This window comes from Ambystoma mexicanum, chromosome 6p (assembly GCF_040938575.1).
Source record: "Ambystoma mexicanum isolate Mex_15411 chromosome 6p, UKY_AmexF1_1, whole genome shotgun sequence".
Lineage (NCBI taxonomy): Eukaryota > Metazoa > Chordata > Amphibia > Caudata > Ambystomatidae > Ambystoma > Ambystoma mexicanum.
Window position 1 is genome coordinate 1155482692 of NC_090935.1, and position 24806 is coordinate 1155507497.

Genomic DNA, 24806 nt, shown 5'->3' on the forward strand with positions numbered 1-24806 from the left:
GCATGCAATGCCAAATTCAAAATCTATCATCTGTCACCTAGAGATCACAAACTGCAAAAAAGAATCCGACACTGAGACTGTCTTTGTCAGACTGTGCTCCAAGGTTCTGAAACTGGCTCCCTTCTGAACCATGCTAAAAGAAACATCTGACATAAGGGTACTTGAATGACACTTTTGAAGTGTTGTGTCAGGCAACCTTGCTACTGATAGGAGCAGGCTCTTGTGGAGGCAGTCGTGTGGGCATACAGGCCATTCTGATCTGGGATTGGGGCCCCCAGCAGGGGATTCAGTCGCCCGGGGCACCCGGGCTTTCAAGATGGCCGTGAGCACACAGCTGGACAGTGGCCTGGGGGCACCCAGGCTACACACACAGATCTCAGCAGGGGGCTGCAGTTCCTTGGTCACCCGCCGTCAACCTGCAGGCCCAAAGGAAACACAGAGATAGAAGTGCCGGTTACGGAGTTTGCCATCACACTAACGCTCTTTTTATTGGGAGCCAGTCATGACATCGCCACACTCCTTTTTCATAACAAACAAAATAAAGACAACATCAATGAACATTAAATAAATCAACAGTCACGAAAGTCAATACTTGGTCCACTTTGGAACCATGGGGTAAACAATAACCACATACATTAAGACTCAGTCAGTTACAAACATTAAAACACCCACCACTACTATTAGATCTCTCTTTGCTTAGTTTGCGAGTGATGGTGGGAGTTGGTGAACTGCTGGTGGCATCTAGGCAGTGCCCAGACCCCGATGACACGCTAGATTACTTGGCCCATTTTAAGCATGCAGGCAATATGCGGGATCCCAGCTTTCAATATACATTTAAACTGAGTCCACTTTGAGCATTACAGCCTATGGAGGGTCATAGTTCATTATACACGTCACTGCCCCGGGGGATACTTTGGACAGGATGTTACGTATGTACACTTTAAGTTTTCTTTAAAAGTCCCTGGAAAACGATAGGGATTTCGGAATGCGGGTGGGGCTGGCAGAAGCAAGGACAAAAAATCTCCTTAGTGGGGTCACTTTAAGCTTGGGGACATGCAGGCTAGCAGCTTCGGACATCTCTCATTGGCCACTGTTCCGTGGGTCCTGTAATAACCGCATTACCTTGCCAGTTCCTTTATTAGTACAGTGTCATGCAGGCCGGAGGGTGGGCTCTCAGCAAGCAGGGGAAGCCGCATCCGGTGATGCCAGGGGCCACATATGAAGTGTAGGCAGGTCGCGGGAGAGGCAGCGGGAGATAGATACTTTAATTCTCCTTTAGCACCGGGTCCCACAACCCCCTATGAAAGGTTCCTCGAGATGTCAGTGTTTCCTGATGTCTGCACAAGGCCAGCAGAGTTCTGGTTGAGAACATCTTCAACAGAACTGCAGTCTGAGAATCTTGTGGCGGTCTTCTCGTTCCTCCACCTCCTGCGACGCTCATCAGTAGTTTGGGCTGGGTTACCAGTTCCCTTGCACTGAAGGTCTGAGATGGACCCAGTTTGCAGGCTCGGGACACTTCCTGGTTGGCAGGTTGTTCAGTGTCTGGCTTGGAAACAAGATATTGCATGTTAGATGGCTTCGTCGCAACAGGGATATTGCATGATTCGTCTCGACATCCAATGGGCTGTGAGGAGGAGTCAAGCAAAGTGCGGGTATAGTACAGGTGTTACAGGGTATAGTGCGGGTGTTTCTCTTGGCAGCAAATTATCCTCCATCTGCTCCTTTCCCTTTCTCAGCTCTGATCACAGAGCACACAGGGAGCCCCTTTCCAACTTCTCTTCCCAGTAAGTGCAGACGTGCACTACCACCCTTTTCCCCACCCATTCTCTTTTTCTTCTTCCAGGCTTGGCTTGTGGGGCCTCATGCTTTGTGCCCACACTGTATATGCTGCCAGGCGGGCGTACCAGCACTCCCAGAGAGCCGCAATCCTCATAGACACTGATATCAGGCATATACTGGATCCCCCTTTGCTAGATCCTAGCACGGAGCGCACACAACATTCACCCTTCTTTTTTTTCCCTTGCTCCGATCTAGAGCACACAGCAAGCACCTTTTTGTTCTGCTCCAGATACGGAGCGCATAAACAAAACTCCTAAATGGCTCCAATCACAGAGCGTACAGGAGTGTGCACTCTTTCGTTTTCTTTTCAGGCCCCGTAGACAGAGGCACGCACTGCCCTTTTCAGCGTGCTCCCATCACGGAGCGTGCAGCAAGCCCTTCTTCATTCACTTCTGCTCCTAATACGAAACACATTCAAATCACCAGCGTGGCCCGGGCTAATACGGAGCACCTGTGAGGCACTCCTCCTCCTCCTTTTTCACGCAGCTCTGGACTCCGAGTGTGCAGTGGTAGCAACCAGGTGACTTCCTTTTTCTCTGAAGCTCTAATCTCGGAGGACACACAAATCACCGCCCTCTTGCCCAGGAACACCTAGTCAGCTCTGATCACAGAGCGTGCCGGATTCAACATCCGGGTGCCTTTGCAGAGAAGCACCGACAAAGAGTGCACAGCACTCTCCGCTGGACAGCGAGGCAGGATAGCCCCCCATCCCCCCTCCCAGAGTAGCTGCAGGGCACTACAAACACCAGGGCAAGCAGCACACACATTGGGTGGGCTCGATACCTTTCATCGCTATTGTTGTGGGGGCGGTCCCGAGGGCAGAGATGCCTTCCTGATCTGTGCTGGGGCACCCAACAGGGGATTGAGCTGTTGTGCCCACACGGCGGGAAGCAGTTTCCCGGGGCACCACCCAGATCAGCAGGGGGCGGCAGTACTGTGGCCACACAGCGCCAACCTACAGGCCCCAAGGAGACACAGAGAAAGAAGTGCCAGTCACGGAGTCTGCTGTTGTACTAATGCATGTGCCGGCTGAGGCTCCTTTTATTGGGAGCCAGTCATGACTCACACTCTTAAAGGGGACATCACCACACAGTCTACCTTCCAAGACAGCATGCCCTGTCTCCTCACACTTCAGAACAGGCAGGCCTCCAAACTCTGTAGTGTTTGACCCTTCTTTCGACCCACACTCCCCTATCCATGCTCAGACTGATGTTGTTTTCAGCTTAACTGCGAGCCATTCTCACTTAGTGCAAACTCCCTCCTTTCCCGGACATCTTCTGAAGCATGTGGCTTAAATGCCATGTAGGGGAAATGATTAGTGACCCAATGAACTTGCCAGTCATGCACCGCAGTAAGGTCGTCTTCTATACCCTGGCACTCAGCATGGACCCTCCTCATTGGCAGTCCCCTCCAGTTCCCCAACCAAGCCCCTTCAGTATTGCTGCTGGCTGTTGATTTCCTGTCTCTACTGAGTGCTCCTCTGATGGCACTGGCCGCTGCATGGCACCAATGGCAGTCCTGTGGCAGTATGTATAAGCCAGCCAGTATACAACTTGGCGGCTTGGAAAGTGCATGCTTTTCGGCACACCCTAATCTGGATGCAAAGCAGATGAGAAATAGTTGTTTCAGAGCTTAACACACTCTGCTGTGACAGAGCTGCCAGAAGCTACAGTAGTGGAGCAGCACCACTTTTATGCAGGCTGGCTGGAGCAGTCTGAGGGCATGGCCAGCATGAGCGCCCTGCGTTGTCATCATCTGGCTCATTGTTATCCATGAAAATGGGTAGCTAGAACAGCAGTGCTGGCGTGGCTTGTTAGGTTCATGAATAACAATGCGTTGGCCCAGGATGCAGACAAGTGGCCTGTGCACAGTTTTTCTTGCTGTGTGACTACAACATCAAATAAAAAAGGGGATTGCCCGATTCCAACCTGGTCCTTCGCGCTATACAATATATACAGAAGCAACAGTGGACCAGTGGATGAGGGATGACATCTGGTTTATCTTTTCATATATATCCATAAACAAATTTTATGATACAAAATCAATTTTAATTATTATACATTTCGTTAAAAAATGAATCAATTAGCATACATAATTCATAGCGTTTCATCAATACAATTCAATAAAAAACAGTGCAATTCAATAAAGAACTTTTAGGCTCACTCACAACAGATTCCCACCATTCATTCACTCTCCTTGTTTCCTCACACACTACTCTGCTCTCATACAAAAATGACCAATTATATAGGTCACTATAATCCACAATGTTTCATATTCTCTGGTTCCCTTTGATTATTTGTTTGGTAACCAACTCTGTATGGCTCTGTTCCTACAGGTTTTATGTATACTAATTGATTCATTTTTTAACGAAATGTATAATCATTAAAATAGATTTTGTATCATAAAATCTGTTTATCGATATATATGAAAAGATAAGCCGGATATAAGGTGTCATCCCTCATCCACTGTTGCCTCTATATGTGTGAATACAACTGACTGAAGCTATAACAGTTACCAAACATCACATCATAATCAAACCGAGTCCAACACAAGTTCTGATGCTCTGAAGGAAGTCCCGGGTTTCAGCCCTAGCAAACACCCCCACAAATGGACCAATGGTTGCAGCCTTTCTGCACACAATACCAGTTTGAATAGTCTATCTTGACAGCATATGAATGCTGAGATGCTATTACCCAGAACAGGAACAATGATGTGCATTATAGCTCCTGGCACAGAATTTAAAGCCAATGTAATATGTGGATGTATATGAGTTAGTATTGGCCTTTTCGCACAGCTGGTGGTGGCACATCGTAAAGCACTGCTTCAGTTCTGGGCACAGACATGTCTCTGCTGTGCACCCAGTGATTCTGCGAGGTTCTGATGGGAACATTTATGGTTTTCCAATGCAGATAAGTAATGCCCCCATTTCCCATTGACAACCTGGCCTTTGACATTTTATAATATCCACTGCCTCGCCTTTCAGAACTGCCTGTAAATCCTATGGCTTTTAACTAAATTACTTTGAAAAGTTGTGCCCCAAAATGCACTGTTGGCCACATTTAAGAACAATAATTATTCCTGGTAGTGAGTGGTGAACCTCCCAACCTTCTTACACCCTTTTCATTACACCTCCTAAAAGGGGCACGGGCTTGCTCAAAGCAGTTTGGAGCAGGCCTTTACTGCACCACTTTAAAACTTCACCAGGCACTACTGTTAAGGAGGTGTGGTTTCATCATAGGAAGCCCACAGGGGTTTCAAATGTGATCCTACCTGGATTAAAAGCTAAATGCAAGCTTTTCTGGAAAGTTGCGCAACTTGATAGTTTAAGAATTTTGTGAGCCCCGCGTAAGGGCATCAAATAAATCTGCTTCAGCCAGTGGCAATTCGAAGACCATACAAACACAGATGGGTGCCCAGTGGCCCCAAAACTAATAAAGAAAACCCTAATCGGAGTGTTTGGACTGGTTGTGCTCTTCTAGCTTTCCATTACCTTGTGAGTAGAAAGCCCCTAGAGATAATTTATTTGAACGTCTACAGCTCCTGCACCTACACTCACTGCACTCTGCATTTGTGGTACCAAATCTGCCCCAGAACCAGCATTAAACATCAATTAAAAGCTGACTGAATCTCTCGCAGGAAGATCTATTGAAATTTGGAGATACACGAAGAACAAGGGATGTATGCTTTTTATCTTTAAGAATGCTTCCATTAAGATGTAAATTAAGGTGCACAGATAACAAAAGTATCACTCAGGCCATAATCAAACGAATCATGAACAGTGGCAAAAGAAATGGGGCCTCATTACGAGTCCGGCAGTAGCCTTGCCGGAAAAACCGGCAGGCTGTCGCCGGACCCTAAATACCATTCCGCCTCTGTGATTGCCTGAATCACCGGGGCATTACAACCCCGGTGACTCGGTAATTCCGGACGCGGAATTCCGTAAATCCCCATTACCATGGAGTCCCACAGGACTCCATGGGGATGGGACCATAGAAACACTGGTTCTGTCTATGACAGAGCCGGTCTTTCCAGTTGCGCCTGCAGGAGGGTGGCATTACTCCCGCCAGGTCATACCTGGCGGGAGTGACACCTCCCGCCTGCAGGACTCTGAATCAGCCGGTCCGGAAACAATGGGGGCAGCGGATTTATCGCCACCGTTGTTTACGGATCGGCAGTGTCATAATGAGGCCCATGGACTTGAATGCATTATTCTAAAGACAACCCAGGTAATACCTGCCTAAATTGCAGGATGTTGTTCTCAGTGCAGTACTTCCAAGAAATGAAAAAAAACCTATAGTTGTGGCTTCCCACCAAGCTGCAGGTTCCTCATTCACTGTGGTGGGGAGCAAAAGTCACACGCGTTCCAAAGTTACCTTGCTATGTGCCCAAATGACCCACTCCGCTTCTTTTGCTGCAAAACACAGGACAGACACCATCAGAAATTATATAAAGGGAGATGGCAACTTGTTTATGCTCCTTCAAGCCACACACCCCTTCTCATTAAGAAATCAATGGCGGCACAAATAACAAGCAGTCACTCAGTCACAAAGGATCAGATCATCTGCTTCCAACACATGGTCAATCTACGTCAAGATTATTTAAGGTGATTCCCTTCATGGTCCCCTGTCATGCCACATGATTTCAGAGGAAGTGCATTTGTGGAGGTGCCCCACTCCTCTGCTGGAAGCCCTGTGCATGAGCCACTCTTTCGGAGAGGTAGAAGGCAAGTGACACTGTTCGGGGGCACATGACTTACGTCTTCCGACTCAAAGACATGGCAGATCATCTTGTACTGCCGCTTGCCATCCTGCGACGGGTGAGACGCCTCCACACTCTCCTGAGAATTGGAGCGCGGCATACGCCGCCGAGCCATCAGCACCACAATGTTCCCAATGTCTGCGATGTAGGAGATGGTCCTCAGGGGATGATCCATCATCGTTTCCTAAGGCAAGAAGAGAAAAATTGAAGTGAGCACTACAGAGAAAGGCTACCAACCAGAGGAAATGCAGTCCTTCAGCACACCAGCAATGAAGCAGCCGTAATGTTATGTTGGAAGATAGAAGAACAACATAGCTATGAGGAAAGCTTTAGGATATCACTACATTATGGGGCGTTCTGTGATACAGAGCAGCAGAGGTGCCTAGCTAGGCATGGCCTTGGAATGCAGATACTTATTGGCAGATTGGATAGTAAACTCCAACAGTTTGTTCCATGAGTAACTGGTTACTGTCCTTCCAGATTGCCTTGAATTTCTGGGCGCAGGCAGAGAGGAGGGGGGTGGGGGGAGCTTCACGGTGACCCTGTATCTGATGGTCCGACTAGTGGCATGGCTGTTGAAAATATTCCATGGGTCAGAAGATGTGCTACATAGGTCAGATGTTCTTGTGTGTGGGAATAGGTAATAGGGCAATGAGTTCATTTGCTTTTCTATGGAAATCAGTATGGGGCCTTGAGGGTAACGATTTGCCCAATTTGCCCGAAGAACAATGTTCAAATGGGAGATTTTATCGAAGATTTTATCGAATACGAACATTATGATCAAATCTCCCCTTCGAATGTCATTATAGTGAACTAGGGGAGCGGGGGCTGCAGGGGTGTCCCCCGCACCCTTGGTCACTATAATGTCAAAAGGGGTTGCGGGGGTGTCCTTCGCACCCGAACGCTTAAAGATTTTTTTTTACAAAGGAAAGGACCCTTCTGTGCCAGTTCCCGATCACTTTCTTTTATTTTATTTATTTATATTGCACCGACTGCCCGCAAGCATCGGGGCGCATACATGGAGACATGGACAAATGGAAAGTAACAGAACGTGAGACAGGACAGGTCAAGTGCAGATACAGTTAGGACATTTTGAAGGCCTGGAATCTTACCAGTGTGGCTTATTTGAAGAGCACGGTTTTAAGTTTTTTACGAAAGGAATAGTGGTTTGTTTTCAACCTGAGACAGATCGGCAGTTTGTTCCAGCTGGCTGCAGCACGGTTGGGGAAGGCTCTGCCCAATCCGAGTTCTTTTTTATGTTTCAGTGTTATTATCAGGCCCTTGGCTTCTGATCTTAATGCCCTGGTAGGGTTATAGAGGGTAAGTTTGGACTTCAGATAGGCTGGTACTATGCCATAAAGACACTTGTGTGTTAGGCATAAAGACTTGAATAGTACACAGTCCTCCATTTTCAGCCAATGGAGGTCCCATCTGGCTTCACTGATATGTTCATTTCTTGTTTTTTGTTTAATCGTTCTGATCACATTGCTTTGGACCAGTTGGAATTTGTGCATGCTTTGCTTGCTTGCACCTGCGAGGAGTGCGTTTCCATAATCCAGGCGCGACAAGATGGTAGCTCTGGCTATGGTGGCACAATTCTTTTCACTGTGTAGGGGTCTGATTGCTTTGAGGAGTCTGATGTAATAATTACAATTTTTGCTAACATACATGGCTTGAGCGTCTGCATTAAGAGAGGCTTCCAGGGTCATGCCAAGTGTTTTAACCTTGCCCACCACTTCAATACGGGATTCGTTGATTTGAAATGACTGGTAGTCATAGGAGAGTTTGGCACGTGCCTGGGTGGATCCGAAGACCATTAACTCGGTCTTATTGCTGTTAAGGCACATCCAATTGTTGTTCATCCACTCTTCAATATTCTTGTAAAGTGTGTTTAATGTCATACTGTCTTTCGCGTAGTCCCCACTCAGTTCCAGGATTAGCTGGGTGTCGTCAGCATAGTTGGTAAACACCACCTGGAGTTGTTCTAATAACTCACACAGGAAGCGAATGTATAAGTTAAAGAGCCATGGGGACAGACTATCTCCTTGTGGAACCCCACATAGGATGTTGTATTCATAGGAGAATGCATCTCCCCAATGGACTCGGAAGATTCTGTTTTCAAGGAAGGAGGATAGCCAACTTAATCCTTCCTTGGAGCAATTAGCGACTTTGGCGAGTGCTTGTTGTAGTAGCTGGTGGTCTAAAAGGTCAAAGGCGGCACTAAGATCTACAATGACTAGTAAGCCGGTTTTTCCCTTGTCCATAATTCCCAGCATTTTCGTTTGTAGGTCCAGCATTGCTGTCTCTGTGTTATGTACGGCTCTAAAGCCGGATTGTTGTGGGTGTAGAATCTCATGCCTTTCTACGTATTCCTGAAGTTGTGCTGTTGCTATCTTATCCATGACTTTAAGTGTAAAGTTGCAGTTCGTGATAGGCCTCAGGTTGTTGGGATCACGTTGGTCTAAATTAGTTTTTTTTACAAGCGGTGTGATGGAGACTTTTTTTTATGTTTTCCGGTACAGTTTTGTCACAGAAAGAGGTATTTACGATTTTAGTGAATAATGGGGCAAATATGTCCGAATGATCAAGAATGATCTGGGGGGGGGTTTGTTTTCAGCGCAGGACGATGGTTTCATAGACGCCAGTGTTTTCATCATGACATCAGTAGAAATTTGTTGAAAATGGAATTTCTATTTTCCCTTGGTGGTCGTCAGTTCGACTGGGTGACCAGGTTGAGATTTATTCGCTTGAGCAGAGGCAATGCGTTCTCTAGCTTTGGTGATTTTGTTTGCAAAAGCTATCTGAGTGTTTTCGCATTCAGAATGAGATGGAATGAAGGCAGGAGCCAAAGTCTGAGGTTTATCTATAGTTTTGAGGATGTCAAAGAGTTTACTAGCTGAGTTAGAGGATGCTTCGATTTGACTATTGAAGTAGTTCTTTTTGGCCTCATTGATGTTGTTCTTATAGGATTTGTCTAGTAATTTCCAGCTTGTCTTATTGCCGTCAGTTGGATTTTTTTGCCATTGTGCTTCACTGCGTTTTATTTCCTTCTTCAGGATGGTTAACTCCTGTGTGAACCATTTTTGATGGTTAAGATTGGGCCTGACTGTTTTTTCTCGATTAGGAGCTTTCTGGTTTATTAATATGAGCATCTGTTGATCATATTTATTAATAATGGTGTCACAGGAGTCCTTTCATTAATGTCAGCAAGAATGCTGTTAACGCAGAGTTGTAAGGCAGCACTTTCAATGTTTTTGAAGTTTCTGGAAAACACTTTCCTTGCTTCATTTGCAGGCTTTTTGGCTGGTTGGGGTAAGAGTAGGTTAAAAACTACTTTATAATGGTCCGTCCAAATACCGGGGGTAGTTACAAAGTTGTTTGTCTCAATGCTATTAGTGATGACCCAGCCCAATTGGTGACCATTGCCATAATAGGATCATGGTTCATCACATTAAACTGCATTTTTTTGAAGATTTTTCTCAAGTAGGATTGCTTCTTTATCTTTTAGATCTCCACGCCATCGATTCAAGTCTCCAAGGATGATCATGGATTTATTCTAGCCAATTAATGAGTTGGCAAGGTGAATGTGTTCATCATTGAACTCAGATTCCAGTGAGGGTGGTCTGTAAATGAGTAAAAAATGTATACAGTTATTGTCTGTGGGACAGTATTTTAGATGTAATGTTTCGCAGCCCGAACAAAGTGATGTCGTAGGGAATACGGGTAGTGAGTATCGTGTTATTATGGCTACCCCGCCCCCTTTCCCACTGCCTCTATTGGTGTAATGGACGGTATAACCTGTAGGAACTGCCAGAGCACATGTAGGACCTAGAAGGTCCTGTAGCCATGTCTCTGTAATGCACATAATGTCAATGTTGTCTGACAAAATCAGATCGTGTACACATAATGCATGTTGATTAAGGGAGCGTGTTTTCAATAAGCATAGTTTTAGTTCTTTTGTATTTAGGAGAGTCGGGTGAAAGAGAACAAGCGTTGCAGGGACACAGTGGGCTGCCGCAGGGTAAGTATGGGGCTTGAAGGGGAAGCAGGTTATCCAAAATGGCCGTGGGAGGGAAAACTGAAAGTTGTTTGCGAACAAATAACTTTCGGTTTCTTCTCCCTCTGTCATTTCGGATTCGAACAAATAACAGAAATCCAGAGGGTAAATGTGAGGTGGGCGGAGTGATGATGACAGGTAAGGGTTCTTGTTGTGACTAACTGCACAATTTGAGATTTTAAGTCAAGATACAGTAGTAGAGCTTCTAATTATTCATGATCTAGCTGGGAAGCAATCATCAATAACAGGGAACATTAGTGATGTCAATCATGTGTTTATACAAGAGCACAGAGAAATTTGAAGAAGCATGCATTTATTTTAACACTCGGATGACACCTTGGAAGGGGTGATAATACCTGGACTTCTACAAATGCTTTCTGACTCCTCATGGGAGACATAGGCGTTTGGTGTGTGTACTGGCAAAGCATATTTAGTGGATAGTCAATGCGAGAAAAACATTCTGGGTTCTGAAAAGTCTATTTTGCTCAAGAAGGTAATGAGGGTCCAGAATGTAAAAAAGAAAAAACAGGTATAATGTGTTTTTATGATACATGAAGAGTGCTGTGCTCATTCCTTTAACTAAGGTCCCCCTGGATGTTACCACTCGGTGCATCCATCCCGGGTTAAAGTCCAGGGGTTCTAATAGCAATGTATTTGCGTGAAACAAAGGGTCTTGGCTAGCAGTCGACCTGTTGTTTCAGACAAATATTTACCCAATTTAGCCAACTTGCAAATGGAAGCTGGGCTGTGAGTCGATCCCCCTCTTCATCTTCTAGGGTGGCCTAGGGGGCCTGAGATGAGTGGCGCGGCTGCGCCATATCACCAAAGGTAAGTGGGAGGCAGGGATGGATGGGCGCCAGCAGCGTGCGTGCCGGAGAGAGGGTGGGTGGGAAGATGGCGGGTGTGCGCGAGCAGCGTTGGGCTTGCTTGGAACGTGGGCTTGTATCAGGAGATTCAGGACACATTCTGAGCAACCCGGCTGACTGCTGCACCCACCCCGGTGCTTATTTACATTCAGGCACCATGAACGCTCATTGTAGATAGTGATTCTGCAAGGAGGCCTCAATATTTCATCAAGAAGCTCAGTTGTGAACAAACTATCGTGGTCTATGTGAGAAAGAGACTTGTAGTGTGCTGGAAGTAACGAGGCATGTTCAGGGCGCCCTCTGGATGCAGCCAGCTGAACATTGACGTCAGCCTGGCATTTTGTGGCTGATAGAGAAATGAAACGTGGTCAAATATGACTACTAGTGGAAGGGTGGGGGAACAGTAGGCGGTCATATAGCTGATTTGGTTATGTGGGTAATGAAAGGAGGGGCACTGACACACAGTTGGATGCAGGGAGATTGGCAGCTGAACTGGTGAGAGAGACTGGTTCAGGTGCCTCGGCCATAGGCGGACGGCAGGCACCGACCCAGAAGCATACAGATGAGCCGTTGGGGGTGTAGAGTTGCACCAGGAGGCTGTCAGTCCACCCTTCCCGAAGATACAGAGCCTCAATCTAAGTACGGGCACTTAAAAAGCGATGTGGGCTGGGAGGCGGCAGAGTCTCCTGTTCATTGCCATGGGGTTGTATCATAAATAAAGTAAGGAAAAGCAGTCGCAAACTCTGGCCTCCGAATTTAAAACAAGGATTTCATGTGAAGGTAAGGAAACTGCAACTATTTCACAGAGTGATTACTTTTACAGGATTGGGACCCAAATGGAGCTTGCAAGAAGGATTCTGAGATTATAATCAGGTAAATGAATGTGGATTCGTGAAGTGGGGGAAGATTTTGCATTCCAGGGACTTTGAAATTATGTTTTCTTGAATACTGCATACTTTAAAAAAAAAAAAATGGGGCCCTGGGGAGCACTCGGTATGCCTTGTTCCCCGGGGAGATTTTGGGCGGTGCACCCGGCAGATCAGGGATTGAGTGCCCCACAGGTTATTTATGCAGGAGCTGCCTGGACCTTCGCCGACACCTCTGCTGTGGTGGCTTGTGGCGGAGTTGGGGTCACACTGGAGCAGTCCTGGAGGGGATAGGACAGGGAGTATAGTAGCTGGCTTCTTAGTCCGGGGCTTGTTTTAAATAATTATAATTAGGTGGTGGGATGGGGGCGGGTTTGGCGTCAAGGGGAGGAGGAAAGGTTTTTGTCTGGGAGTTGGCAGCCCAACCATTGAGGCTTAGATTTCTTGCGCTGTCTCTTGGTGGGGGGTGGGGGGATGGGCGGTGGAGGGTGAGGGGCACGATAAAAAAAAGAAAAATTAGATGAAGCCTCCCATTATCAGTAGGGGCAGATTGCTGTCAAGCACCAGAAAACAACATGCGGGTAGCAGCAGCGCGTTTCATTTCGAGTTCTGTTGCAACGAATAGAGCACTGCTTCGAGAGGGGTGGTGGGGGTGGGCTACTCTATGGTGCGATTTTATCTCCTCAGATGGATGCCTTGACACTGCTGCCCACTCCCGCCCAGCTGTTAACAAGGCCAATTGGCAGCCGGCAAGAGGGGCCAGCTTACTATGAAAAGGTGTTAGAGAGAGCAGTCAGGTGCCTTCTCTCAGGGGGGCTGGCGAATAGGAGGGAATGTTGGCTTGGCTTGGCCAGGGGCCCCCTGTGGTTGGGTGTCGGTGAGCAAGTTTAGTACGTGGGGGTCAGCATTTGGGGGAATGAGGGCTTAGAATTAAAGGAAAGAAAGGGGTGCAGTTACTTGAGATTTGGCTAGTGGGGTTGCAGACATAGTAAGGAGTGATGTCGGTTTTATGATCCCCTCCATTATGGGCTGGACAATTCACTTTCTCGCCCACGATCGCGGTTTAGCAAGGGGGCACCCCGGTTCCCGGTCAGTGTATTGTTCGCCGCGGTTTGGCCATTATGGGATCAGGGAACACTCCCACTCTGCCTCATGGTTTGGGGGGGGGTCGCAATCGGAGCTGTTTTTCCATGGGGCCTATTAGGTGGGGGGGCAGCTAGAGGGTTGTTGTGAGAGGCTTTGGCAAGGGGTTGGGGCGTCAATGCTGGCAAGTTTGGGGCATTCTGGGGTGGGCGCCACCCAAAGAGGACCACAGGGTCACCTTTGCGGGAAGTGTTAGAGGGATCAGTATGGCCCCAAGTCTGTCCACAGGGGTGAAGGGAGTTGGCGGAACACTATCATCCCAATAAGCAGGAGCTGAAGGGGAATAGTACATCCCCGGACTGGATATCACAGTGTAGGGAGATGGCCGGAACGCCATCACTTGCAGAGAGCATAAGGGATTTCTGATGGCTCCCCCCCAGCGGCGGTACATCAGTGATGTAGTTTGAAATGAGTGGGAGAGATTGGGATGGCTCCCCCCAGCTGCAGTTCAGCAGCGATGGGAAGTGTGCTCTACAACCACAATGGTTTGGATGAAGGGATGAGCAGGATTTGAAGTGAGGGTGCATTGGTGTTTGGGGAGGGTAGGGGTAAGGTTGGTGGTGTGAAGGACGTTGGAGGTGTATTTGGGGTATAGTGTTCTTTCATCAATGGGAGAAATGTTGATTTCTTTTTCACCAAGTACATTTTACTGAAAAAACTCATTGAAATGTATAGGGGGGGTTAGAAAAGTATATATATGGGGTGGGGTGGGGGTCGGGAATAGGAACAAAATAAGGGATGGGGTTTTGGGGGAACCCCCCAAAAACATAAACAAAATCAATTTTGATTCGTTTTATTGGTAAAAAATACTCTGGAAAAAAACCCATTGAAATTTCACCCATCGATGAAATGACAGAACCGTATTTGTTGGGTAAAGGATGCGATTACATGAGTATAATAAACATTAAAAGAATAAAGGAAAATAAAAAATTATTAAGGAAGAGTGGACATCCCAGGTTGGAACAGGATTGGGCGTGTAATATTAATAAAAACAAATGGCATTGGAGAATTTGAGGACCAGGAAGGTGGATTGAAAGGGATGATGAGGATGAAGAGCGACTGTTGGGATGAGCCGGGGTGGGGGAGGAGATGATATGAGAATCATTTATGACGCGCCTCTACAGAAGTGTTTCTAGGTGGGGCAAGACGAGGGAGGGAACACAAGGGGAAGACAAAACAACAGTCTTACTAAACCTTTTGTCATTCAGATCGTGCAAGTGCGAGATACAAAGTGCAATGGGGTAGAAAAGGAGGCAGTGCAATTAGGGCAGCAATGCTTTGAGTAAGTGCAGCTGGGGCAACACGGCGCTGGGTAAATGCAAGGAGGAAGGGGACTGTAGGGTTTCAGATACATCAACTAGCGTGAGGTAGGCCTGGAGGCAGTGCAGGGGCTACGGGTCAAAGGGGGGCGCCTGGTACTCTTGAGAATCTTAGTTTAGTCAGTCAGCGCAGTATACAGGTTGGTCACCAGGGGAGAGTGAGAGAGAAAGCAGAAGAGAAGAGGAAGGTCTTGAGCCACTTCCTGAACTTCAGGTGGTCTGGCACAACTTTGAGAGGGGCAGCGAGGCCATTCCAAATGGAGGCACCTACAGAGGAGCAAGATCAACCCCCATTCTCTGCCTGGTGAAGCGTCTGACCATCAGAGATTTGCAGATGGTTGAGCAAAGGGCTTGATAATGTAGGCTTGAGAAGGAGGGAAGGTGAACATAGTTTTGGGTTCTATTTTAAAGTGAAGACAGGAATTTGGTGGTGTGGTAAGGTGTGATCGGTTAAGTGAGAGAAGAGTGCAGTAGTTAAGGTGAAATAGGATTTGGCCTACTCTAGTGTTAGAGGGCAGGAGGTATCGGGCCCAGGCCCGGCATAGAGCATGGAGAGAGGGTGTTGTGGTTGTATGGCCCCTATAGGCCTTGTGGTTTAGGAGCTTGTTGATAATGCAGGCCTGGCCCGTGCCTTTTTACGGCTCAGTTATTGGTTGTCCCACCCGGGACAGGACTGGTGGGGGGACAGGAGCAGAAGGAAGACCGCAATCTTTGGGGGAGTGGTTCCAGCGCAGTGAGAAGCAGTAACTGGGTGGCAGGGGTTCCTACAAGAAGGAATATTGGGGATAGCAACATATCAAGAAGTTGTTGGGTTTGCGTGAATGGCAACACAGTAATAATGTTCTTGTCCCTGTGTTAGTTTTGTTGGCTTAGGTGGTTTGGTTGGGTGACAGTTAAGTTTGGTGACAGTTAAGATGGGTGAATACAGGTCAACAAAGTTGTTTGGACTAATGGGGAACTCGGATGATCAGGGATGTAGAGAACGTCATTTTAATGGCAGCAGTTTGGATAGGGAGAAGGAGAGTTGAATGAGAGGGAACACATATAATAGCAGTGTGGAGTTATACATTCTCAGCAAAGGGATGGAGAGGGTGGCTTCCAAAAAAAAAGGAGAAACTGTAAAATGAAAGGAAGGGGAAAAAGTTAAAGGATTTATTAAAAAAAAAACCAAAAAATGGTGGAGTGCAGAAAGGGGCTATATAAGAGGATGTGCGCTCGGGTGAAGGGGCGGAAGCAGTGCAGCACACCGGGGGATAAAGTGGGCAGTGATGCTACGTGAAGTAGCAAGGTGTGCAGATTGAACTGCATGGACAGGGGTGCATGGACAGCCCCTGGTGCAGTGGGGGGGGAACAGTGATGATATGGAACATTTGCAAGTGTGAGCATGGGTGTGCATTGGCCTAGAAGTAGGGATGTGGTGTCACCGTGTGCAGTGTGCAGGAATAAAACTGCAAGGACAGAGGACGTGGGTATGGCAACTGGTACAATGGGGGACAGCAGTTGAGGTGCGTAGCAAAGAGCGGGTGAGCAAGTATTCACAAGGGTGAATACAGGGGTACATTGACAAATGAGGAGTGTGAAGGAGCTACTGGTGGGGGGAGAAGGTGTTAAACTGCATGGACGGAGGGTGCAGGTATGACCCCGGGGGAGCAATAAGGAGCGGTGCTGGGTAAGAAGCGGGGAGCAATTGTTATGGTTGTGATAAGTACAGGGGAGTACACATGCAAGAGTACATTGGTTGGTAGATGGCCATGAGATTCTGTTCAATATGCTAGCCCCTAAGCAAATGAGGTTGGGATTGGTCTAGGGTTACAAAGTATTACAGTGATTGGCAAGGGAGAGGAGGCGAGACAGTTTGCGGTTGCAGTGATGAATATGGGAAAGGAAAGGGGTTAGTTGCAGAAATAGTTGAGGGGTCCTTGAGGGGAGAGCATACGGTTGATAGAGGAGACCAGGGCGATGTCATCAATAATACATATTGCATTGACACCTCACAGGCCAGGGCTCTTAGTTGGCAGGATACATAAATAAATAAAATAATACCAACAAGGGGAGCATCGGTGGGGGCTTGGGTTTTTGGAAACAAACGCGTTGGTGGCAGCAGAAGACTGGTGGGCAGGCGGTATCAGGGAGTAGGGAGTAAATGAGCATGTGGAATAGGGCAAGAGGGTTTGGCTCTAAAAATAAACAATTAAAAATAAATTTGGTAAAAGGGTCCAATGTGTTCACAAGAACCTATTAGGGCTCAGATTAAGTGTTTGCAGGGAGCGAATGGGTTAGATGGAGAAAGTAGAGTAAGGGTTTTTTGGTGAAAATTGAGGTGTTTAGCAAGTTAGAGGGGAGATGTTGGACGAGGTGGGATGAACAAAGTTTTGGGCATAGTGTCCAATTGGGTGGTCCATCATAAGGGTGGTGCTGCAGAATTACGATGGTTTAATTGCGGGAGGTTTGAGACGGTGAAGTTGGTTTTAAAAATAATAAATAATTAAACTCAAATAAAGAAGGAAAATAAGTTATTTGGCTACAATTGGTAAGGGAGGGAAAGTGTTGTGCCCTGTTATGAAATGGAACATTGGGCAGACACGTAAAGAATAAGAATAGGTTTTGGTTATCAGATCAGGTGGGTAAAAAAGGACACCAGAAAAAGGTGGTAAGCGGTTGGGTTGTGAGAGCATGGGAAGCATAGGAAACGTTACGGGAGGGTGGGGGATTTGCCAGAAGGGGGGATTTAGTGAGCAAGGAGGAGGGGCAGGGTTCTGAAGTGCAAGGAAATATTGGGGGCGAAAGGTAATGTAAGGTTTATAGGGACAAGCGTTAGGCATTGGAAGAGGAGGAGTAACGGCGTGCAGTAAGGTGTTTTGAGCTCAATTATGTGCGGTGCTTAATTTGTCTTTTCTTTCACAGATGCGGCAGGAGGTGGTGTTCTGAAGAAGAGAATAAGGGACCGATTAATCTAGGTAGGGTGTCGATTAATGTAGGGTTATAAAGGTTTTAGCGCAGTTTGGTTATGGTATTTTCCCAGGTAAATCTTTGTTGGTGGGGATTGAAGGGGATGATGGCTTTTATGATTGTGTAGAGAGGTACGGTGGCCATAGCAGTTGGAGGTACATTTTAATTATGAAGTTACGGAAGGGGTTTAGCATTCAATAATGGGTTTGGGTAGGAAAGAACAGAGAAACGTTATGGTGGGATTGCGAGAAATTTGAAGGTGCAGTTTTGGAGGTAAAGGAAGGAGGGACAAGTAAGGTGGAAGAAGGAGTTACAGAACGGCTCATTCAGTTTGACTATTTTATGTCTAGTAGTGAGGTTCTTGGGGGAGGGAATGTAAAAAAATAATGTGATTGCATGATTAAACGAAGATTTATATAGGAAGATAATCGGGGGTGGGTCAGAACGAACACCTCTGGGGAGGGTTTTTCTGGTGCCGGGGACACGGTTGGTTAAATGATGGTTGGTTGACGCCAAAGGAGTATTATTGCGGTAAGGAGAGTGGGTAGTGCTGTTTGGAAGGACAGGCTAGCACAGGGTTACTTACAAGAGAGGGGAGGAGGTAGGGAAGAAAGACGGGTGGTGGCTGTGGGAGTGGACATGCATAAAGTTTGGAAAGATGTGGGTTGAAGGTGGAAGGAATATTTTAAGGGAAGGGATGGGGGCAGAAGTGGGTTTACCTACATGTTAACGTTTTGTTTAGTCTGTAAGGCCGAGAGGCAAGGTTAATGTGGGTTGTAAGCCGTGGCATCATAATTCTAATAATTGCAAATTAGGTTTTCATTTGGAGAACAACACTGTTGTTAGATGCTAATATTGGTCTTTTGAATTTACTTTATGGTTTTGTTTTCTATGCAAAGACACTGAAAACTACATTTATTTTTGCATCTTAAGCCAACATATAATCACTATTTATTTGTACATATGGTTTGAATACACTTTAATTAAATATATTTAAAATCTGACAATTTCATAAACATTTACAAAAGAATGTAAGATATGTCATAGCATTGAATGAGAAAGGAATAAATATGTCAAACAATTGATAAATCAGAATATAGGATATTTCATAACATTATATAAAACAATAACAATGAGTAAAATTAAAAACTGCAAACTTCTTTTATTACTTGAATTCAATGAGTGTAAAAAGAAAAAAGACTCATTCAAAATGTGTTTAGTGTGCAACAGTTCAATGCTCTTGGAAGTACAACATCCTTTTGATTAGTTTGGCTACAGCTAGTGTTAAGGGTCTATTTTCACCATATGCCATTTAAAAACGTGTAGACCGTTTGCTTATAGGTTACTACTGTCCATCTCACTGCACTGTAACAGAGCGACTGGCAAAAGTAACGTCAGCTGCGTAACTTCCGCTGTTCTTTAAGACGACCATAACAGTGCGCCATGCATGCATACCTGTGTGTCAGCGTTCAGCACTTTTATCCTCTGCGTGGAAATGAAGAGGTCCACCTCGGTCATGGGCTGGGCTTCCCCCTCAGGAGCCTGCAATGGGGATGGTACCAGTGTTAGTAAAAGGCATCTCGGGCTACCAGCCGTACACGGTGAGATCGGAACATGGCATCAAGACGCAGTCACCAGAACAGCTTTTCACTACGGAAGCCGCGGATGGACACAACTACACGGCATGTGCACTACCCCACTTTTCGTGCCACCTTCATAGTTGTTGTTTCCATATGCATAGGTGTTTGGCCCTTATTTTGAGAGAGCAGACTGTAGACAAATATATTTATATATATTTTTTGAGGTTTTTTTCGCCATGGTGTGTTGCCTCTGTGGTTTATTAAAAACTCCCTTCTCAGTTGTATTGTACACGTTCGGCATGGTTCTTACAATGCTTTGAGAAAATTGAATTTCTGCTGTACTCTAAATGGGACTAAGCCAGTAACTAGATGTGAAATGATGCTATGAAAACTTAAAATGCCCCTCTAATTTTTCGGCACTTGCACCCTATGTCAAACTCTAAACCGCCAATGTCCATACCGATTACTCAAAACTTCCATATAAACATGTGAGCCCAGTGAAGGACAACTTAATGCAGTGGTCAGTCAAACAGAGGTAGGACGGTTCTGGTGATGGCGTCTTCATGACAACGCAGCAAGCTCATGCCACCGTAGGCGTTACAGCACTACGAAAAGAGTCGGGTAAGCATATGTTATTAAAATATCACACTATTGAGTTCACACATATGCTATCACACCACAGCTGGACACTCGGATATGGGATTTCATCATCACAATGATGCAGAGAAGGGCATCTCATGATTTACAGTACATTTCATTTTTTTGCATCCAGCAAATTAACAGAACTGTCAAGGAATCTAGAACACATTGGGCAGGTATATTTTCAGCTGCCATTAAGTGGTTGGCCCCCTGACGTTGCATACCGATTCCTTTGTATCCGCTCATCTGGCTGCCGCTGACTGGCCACCCCAGGTCAGGGGGACGTCTTACTGCATTTTGCCGTGGTAGGTTTTGCAGGGGTTGTGGTAGCGGTGCATGGATTGTTAGAACGGGCCTGGGGAGGTGAAGGGGCTAGAACAGGTGGTGTCGGGGGGGCTGTCCCCCATAAAAACGATGCCACAGTAAAATGCGGCATGTTGTCCTTTGCAGCTAGATGTCCCACATCTGCTTCCTATCCTGTCATTTTGATGATTCCAATCCTTGCCCCATTGATGACTGGTTGTGGCATGGTACATAGAGCAACATGAAATGGGTCAATGACAGGCAACACAAATCACAAGAGATCAGCGTGTAAATGCGGCCAGAGTTTGGTGGTTCAATTTTCTGGACCCGCTTACCCCCATTCTTCTTTGGGTAAAAAAAAATTATCTGTAACTTGCTGGATGCAGAAAATGAAGGGAAAAAAACATAGGACAAATAATAGATGTAAACAATAAATGGAAAAAATGAACAGACACGAGATCAAGCCGATGACTTTGTACTGCACCTTCTTCCTGCTTTTGGCTAATTTCTGGGCCATCTGCTTAGCATGGAACAAACAGAGACAGGAGAATTATTAGAACTGGCAAAGACTCCAAGTCAAGCAGGTAGCTGCAACAGAATCTTCTCCAAAAACAGGACGTAATATTAAATTCTTTGCTGCCATCAAGTCAGTTGAGGTCACTGAAATAAAGTAATGAGGTACACTTGTGTACTATCAAAAACAGTTTAAAGGGAAAGTAACCAATCCCTCCTACACCCAACTGTGCTCCCCAGAACACGAGATTTACTTTTTGAAGTTCTATGGTGGAGATCATGTTGTGACAATTTCCTCATGAACAGGGCAGTTGCAATTGCTGCTGCACTGGTGTGTTCATCCATGTCTGCCTTGCAGATGTTTACATGTGAGGGATGCGTGGCATGGCAGTGCCATGCACAGCGACGGGAGCTTACGGTGGACTGCTCGTATGCATCTGTCATACACCTATTTGCTAATGATGTCTTTCCAGAACTGGAAACAGTTGGAAATAAATGTGCATTCAGGGGACACAGAGTGAAAGTGGAGAAAGCATCATCTTAAAAAACGAAGCCCGAGAAATGCGTATGGGAGTCAAGGAAATGCGTAGTTGTGCTGAATAAGGCAGTGTCTCCGTCAGACCCAGCAAAAGAGCAAACCACCTCCAACCGTCTGCCTGGCACCCACACCTCTTTAAAGGAAGCTTGCATTTATGATGAGACAGAGGGGCCACAATCTATCTTCTATAGTTGGCTCAATTAATGTTTCCAAATTACTATAAAAAGGAGGGGCCCAGTGGGTGGGATCAGTCTTTAGTGTCTTCATTTTCTTTGGCTATAAACTCAGTTTGTGTTACTTTTCTTCAGGGATGGGAGCAGCCACTGCCAATAGAGAACACAAGGGGCCAGCATGCGGCGAAACACTTCATACAACGTACACTAGTGCTTTGGGGGTTTTGGAGATGGGGGGTGGTATGAAGCCCCATATGACTAGTGGGATACATACCAGACAAATGATCCCATCCTCTTACAGAAGACCACAAACTGAAAACGGGCAACCCACAATATATATAATGCGTGCCATTTTCACTAGATTAGCTATTTATATAACTAAAGTAGGGGCTAGCACTCCATTGAGCCATCAACCGTAAAATGTTTTGAAAAAATCTTCTCACTTTTCAATCTAGTTTTTCTCTAATCGTGGTGGATTGGCTATAATTGGTCATAAATATATGACTGGAAGCCCAATGTCATACATTTAAACACATCAGCAAATAACGACCAAATGCACCACCCACTGAATTAATGAAATGTGTTCCTCATTCTAATACAAAACATCTCGAAAGGAGACAGTGCTCAGTTTTCGATACACAAGTTCTTTACTGGTCAGCCGCCAACACGTGTTTTGACCTTAAAACAAAGCTCTTCATCAGGACGTTCATTCTAATTGGTCATATGAAGTTTAAATACTCCCATGGTTAAATTCAGTGACTTGTGCTTCCTTTTAACATGGATATGGTAACCTATGTCATCTTGAAACCAGTCTAATTCATTTGCGCCAGAACCCTCCAAAAAATGTCAAATTCAAATCGCTATTTTTCTAAATATGCTGATTGGTCCAATCTTTGGGGTATAATCCCAGGCCAATCATTCCTTTTTAATCTGCGTCTAAAAATTTACATTCCAAATCTTCTCTATTAAATTAAGTTTGATGCTCAATCATTTCCTTGGGTATATTCCCAGCTCAAAAATTCTAAAAGAAGGGTTTATTAAACCCATCCGCCTCCTGAGTACCAAACCGCGCCGTTACACGTGGCATGAGGTCAAAACACGTGCTGGTGGCTGACTAGTGAAGAACGTGTGTACCAAAAACTGACCACTTTCTCCTTTTGAGATTTTTTGTATTATAATTAGGAACACATTTAATTAATTTTGTGTGTGGCACATTTGGTCGTTACTTGTTGATGTAGTTATTTAGATATGTTCTCGTTAAGAACAAACATTCACAGAAAGAACACCCTTTGTTGGAATCCAAACATTTGCAAGAGTCTAGTCTATAAAAGAAAACGCATGCATAACCACCAGCCGACCCTCACATGAAACAGGGCACTGTGCAATGGGACAAAGCAGCAAACTGTTTATGGACAGCCTAGTAATTCAAATGTCAGGTGCGATGGACAACTTAAAAGAGTAATGCCAGCTGTGCAATTATCACCCTTAATATGAACTAACACTTCTTGGGATGTCTTTCTCAAGCATGCTATGAGACGCTAGCTTAATGACAAAAATAACTCATATTAAAACATGGATATGTAGCTGTTGAGAATGGGTGTGCCAGGGCAACAATTCAAAGAAAGGAGAGGCTGTGACAAATGAGCTGCCAGCCTGTCTAATCAACTATCAATCCCACCCATCAATAGCACAAAGTAGGCAAACAGGGAGATCGTGGATTGCCTTTATCATCTTTCCACGGTGTAACGATTAATGTCCAAAGAGCAGACGGGGCGGAGGATTGCAAGTTCCTCACCATAGTGACTTTCGTACCTTAATCATCTTTTTCTAGACTGACGTGCATCCTCCTTTCCCATCTAGTGAACAGTCAGGAGACTCTTTATATATAATTAAGTAGAACTTCACATATAGAAGCCCAGGTATAGGTGTCATACTTGCTCCGCCGGCACTGTAACCTTGGGCTCCTGCACACCTACCAGGTTCTATTTATGCCAGTTCCCTTTTGCTCCATCACTTCCATAGTCAAAATCATAGGCACAAAAAGCTGCAGTGGTGGGTGTGTCACCTGGTGAAAGGAAGTCGAAGGGTAGCAATACAAGAGTTACTACCGTGGGTAACCTGTACCTACTTGTGCATCTCTATTCATCTACCTCCAGAATAATGGCCAGCGTGATGAATCCTTGGATGCCGTTCATTCTCCCCTAGGGGTAGCCCATTCCCATGAGACAAGGCAGGTGAGGCCACTACCCGATAGTCCCCTGGGGGTGGTACTCAGCAGGAGGATTTCATGGGGAGGGATCCCCCTATAGGACTAGGGACACCTTCTTGGGGAGAACGCGGCATATCCATAATACATCCCAACCTCCCTCCCCACATTCCCTGAACGCAACAAACTAGTGCCCCACACTTCCATATACTTGTGTAAAGTAAATAGTCTAACCCTTGTGAGGACCACTGAGATGAGGAAGAGTAGGGACTGCTTGCCTGAAGTATGTTGGTAAACTGGAATGAGGAAGAATCCAGCAAACCCAGTCGAGAGTGATCATAATCATACTGGGACGAAGATGATGTGCTGAGTCATGAAGACCGCTCTGTGGAACCAAACTGAGCCCTCCAGTCTATATGGACATTGTAAGAGTATAAACACTAATGAAGGACAACAGAAGAGAGAGAGGGAGCAGCAGTCAATCGGTGCAAGATGCAGAGAAAGCCGGGAAGTGCAAAGGAGAAGCTGGCGAGGCCAGACTGAGGGCCCGAGAGCAGTCTGCTTGCGGTATTGCAAGAATACTGGGAATCCTTTTCCTGAAGGTGCTCCCAAAGTAGGGCAAAGAAAGCAAAGCTGCGGGACGACGGTGTGGCAGTCGAGAGTTACGCCGGCACCATCCAGACGAAACGGAGCCTGAGAACCGGCATGGAAAGGCAACAGGAGGCAGAGATTCCATACGACGAAGGACGAGCAAAGAGGACCTCGGCAACAACCGGCTGAACACCCGACAAACACTTAAGGTAATGGGCGATGCTCAGGGACCGGCACAACAAGCGAGTACAGGGGGCATCAATGTGGTACAGGTCTAACAAATCGAAAAACCTGCTGCTTCATCACAGTATTTGGCAAAAGAATATCCCAAGTCCATTGAGAAGAGAAACCAGGGTCTGGAACCCGAACATAAAAAGTACAGCTTAATAAGCTAAACACAGTACTTGGCAGGTGAATATACCAAGTCGGTGTAGAAGATACACCAGGATCTGCGACCCGAACAGAA

General features: G+C 46.0%; 1 protein-coding gene across 5 annotated transcripts in view; it reads right to left on the reverse strand.

Annotated features, from left to right (window-relative positions):
- APBA1 (amyloid beta precursor protein binding family A member 1) overlaps positions 1-24806 on the reverse strand; it is a 1040959-nt gene that overhangs the window by 147961 nt on the left and 868192 nt on the right. For 4 of the 5 annotated variants that reach the window (XM_069625787.1, XM_069625786.1, XM_069625784.1 and 1 more), the window contains 3 exons: positions 20804-20836; positions 19253-19339; positions 6596-6781 (listed from right to left, as the gene is read on the reverse strand). In XM_069625787.1, coding sequence (XP_069481888.1) covers positions 6596-6781; positions 19253-19339; positions 20804-20836 — 306 coding nt within the window. The remainder of the gene's footprint in view (positions 1-6595; positions 6782-19252; positions 19340-20803; positions 20837-24806) is intronic. The other variant, XM_069625788.1, reaches the window with a different exon arrangement.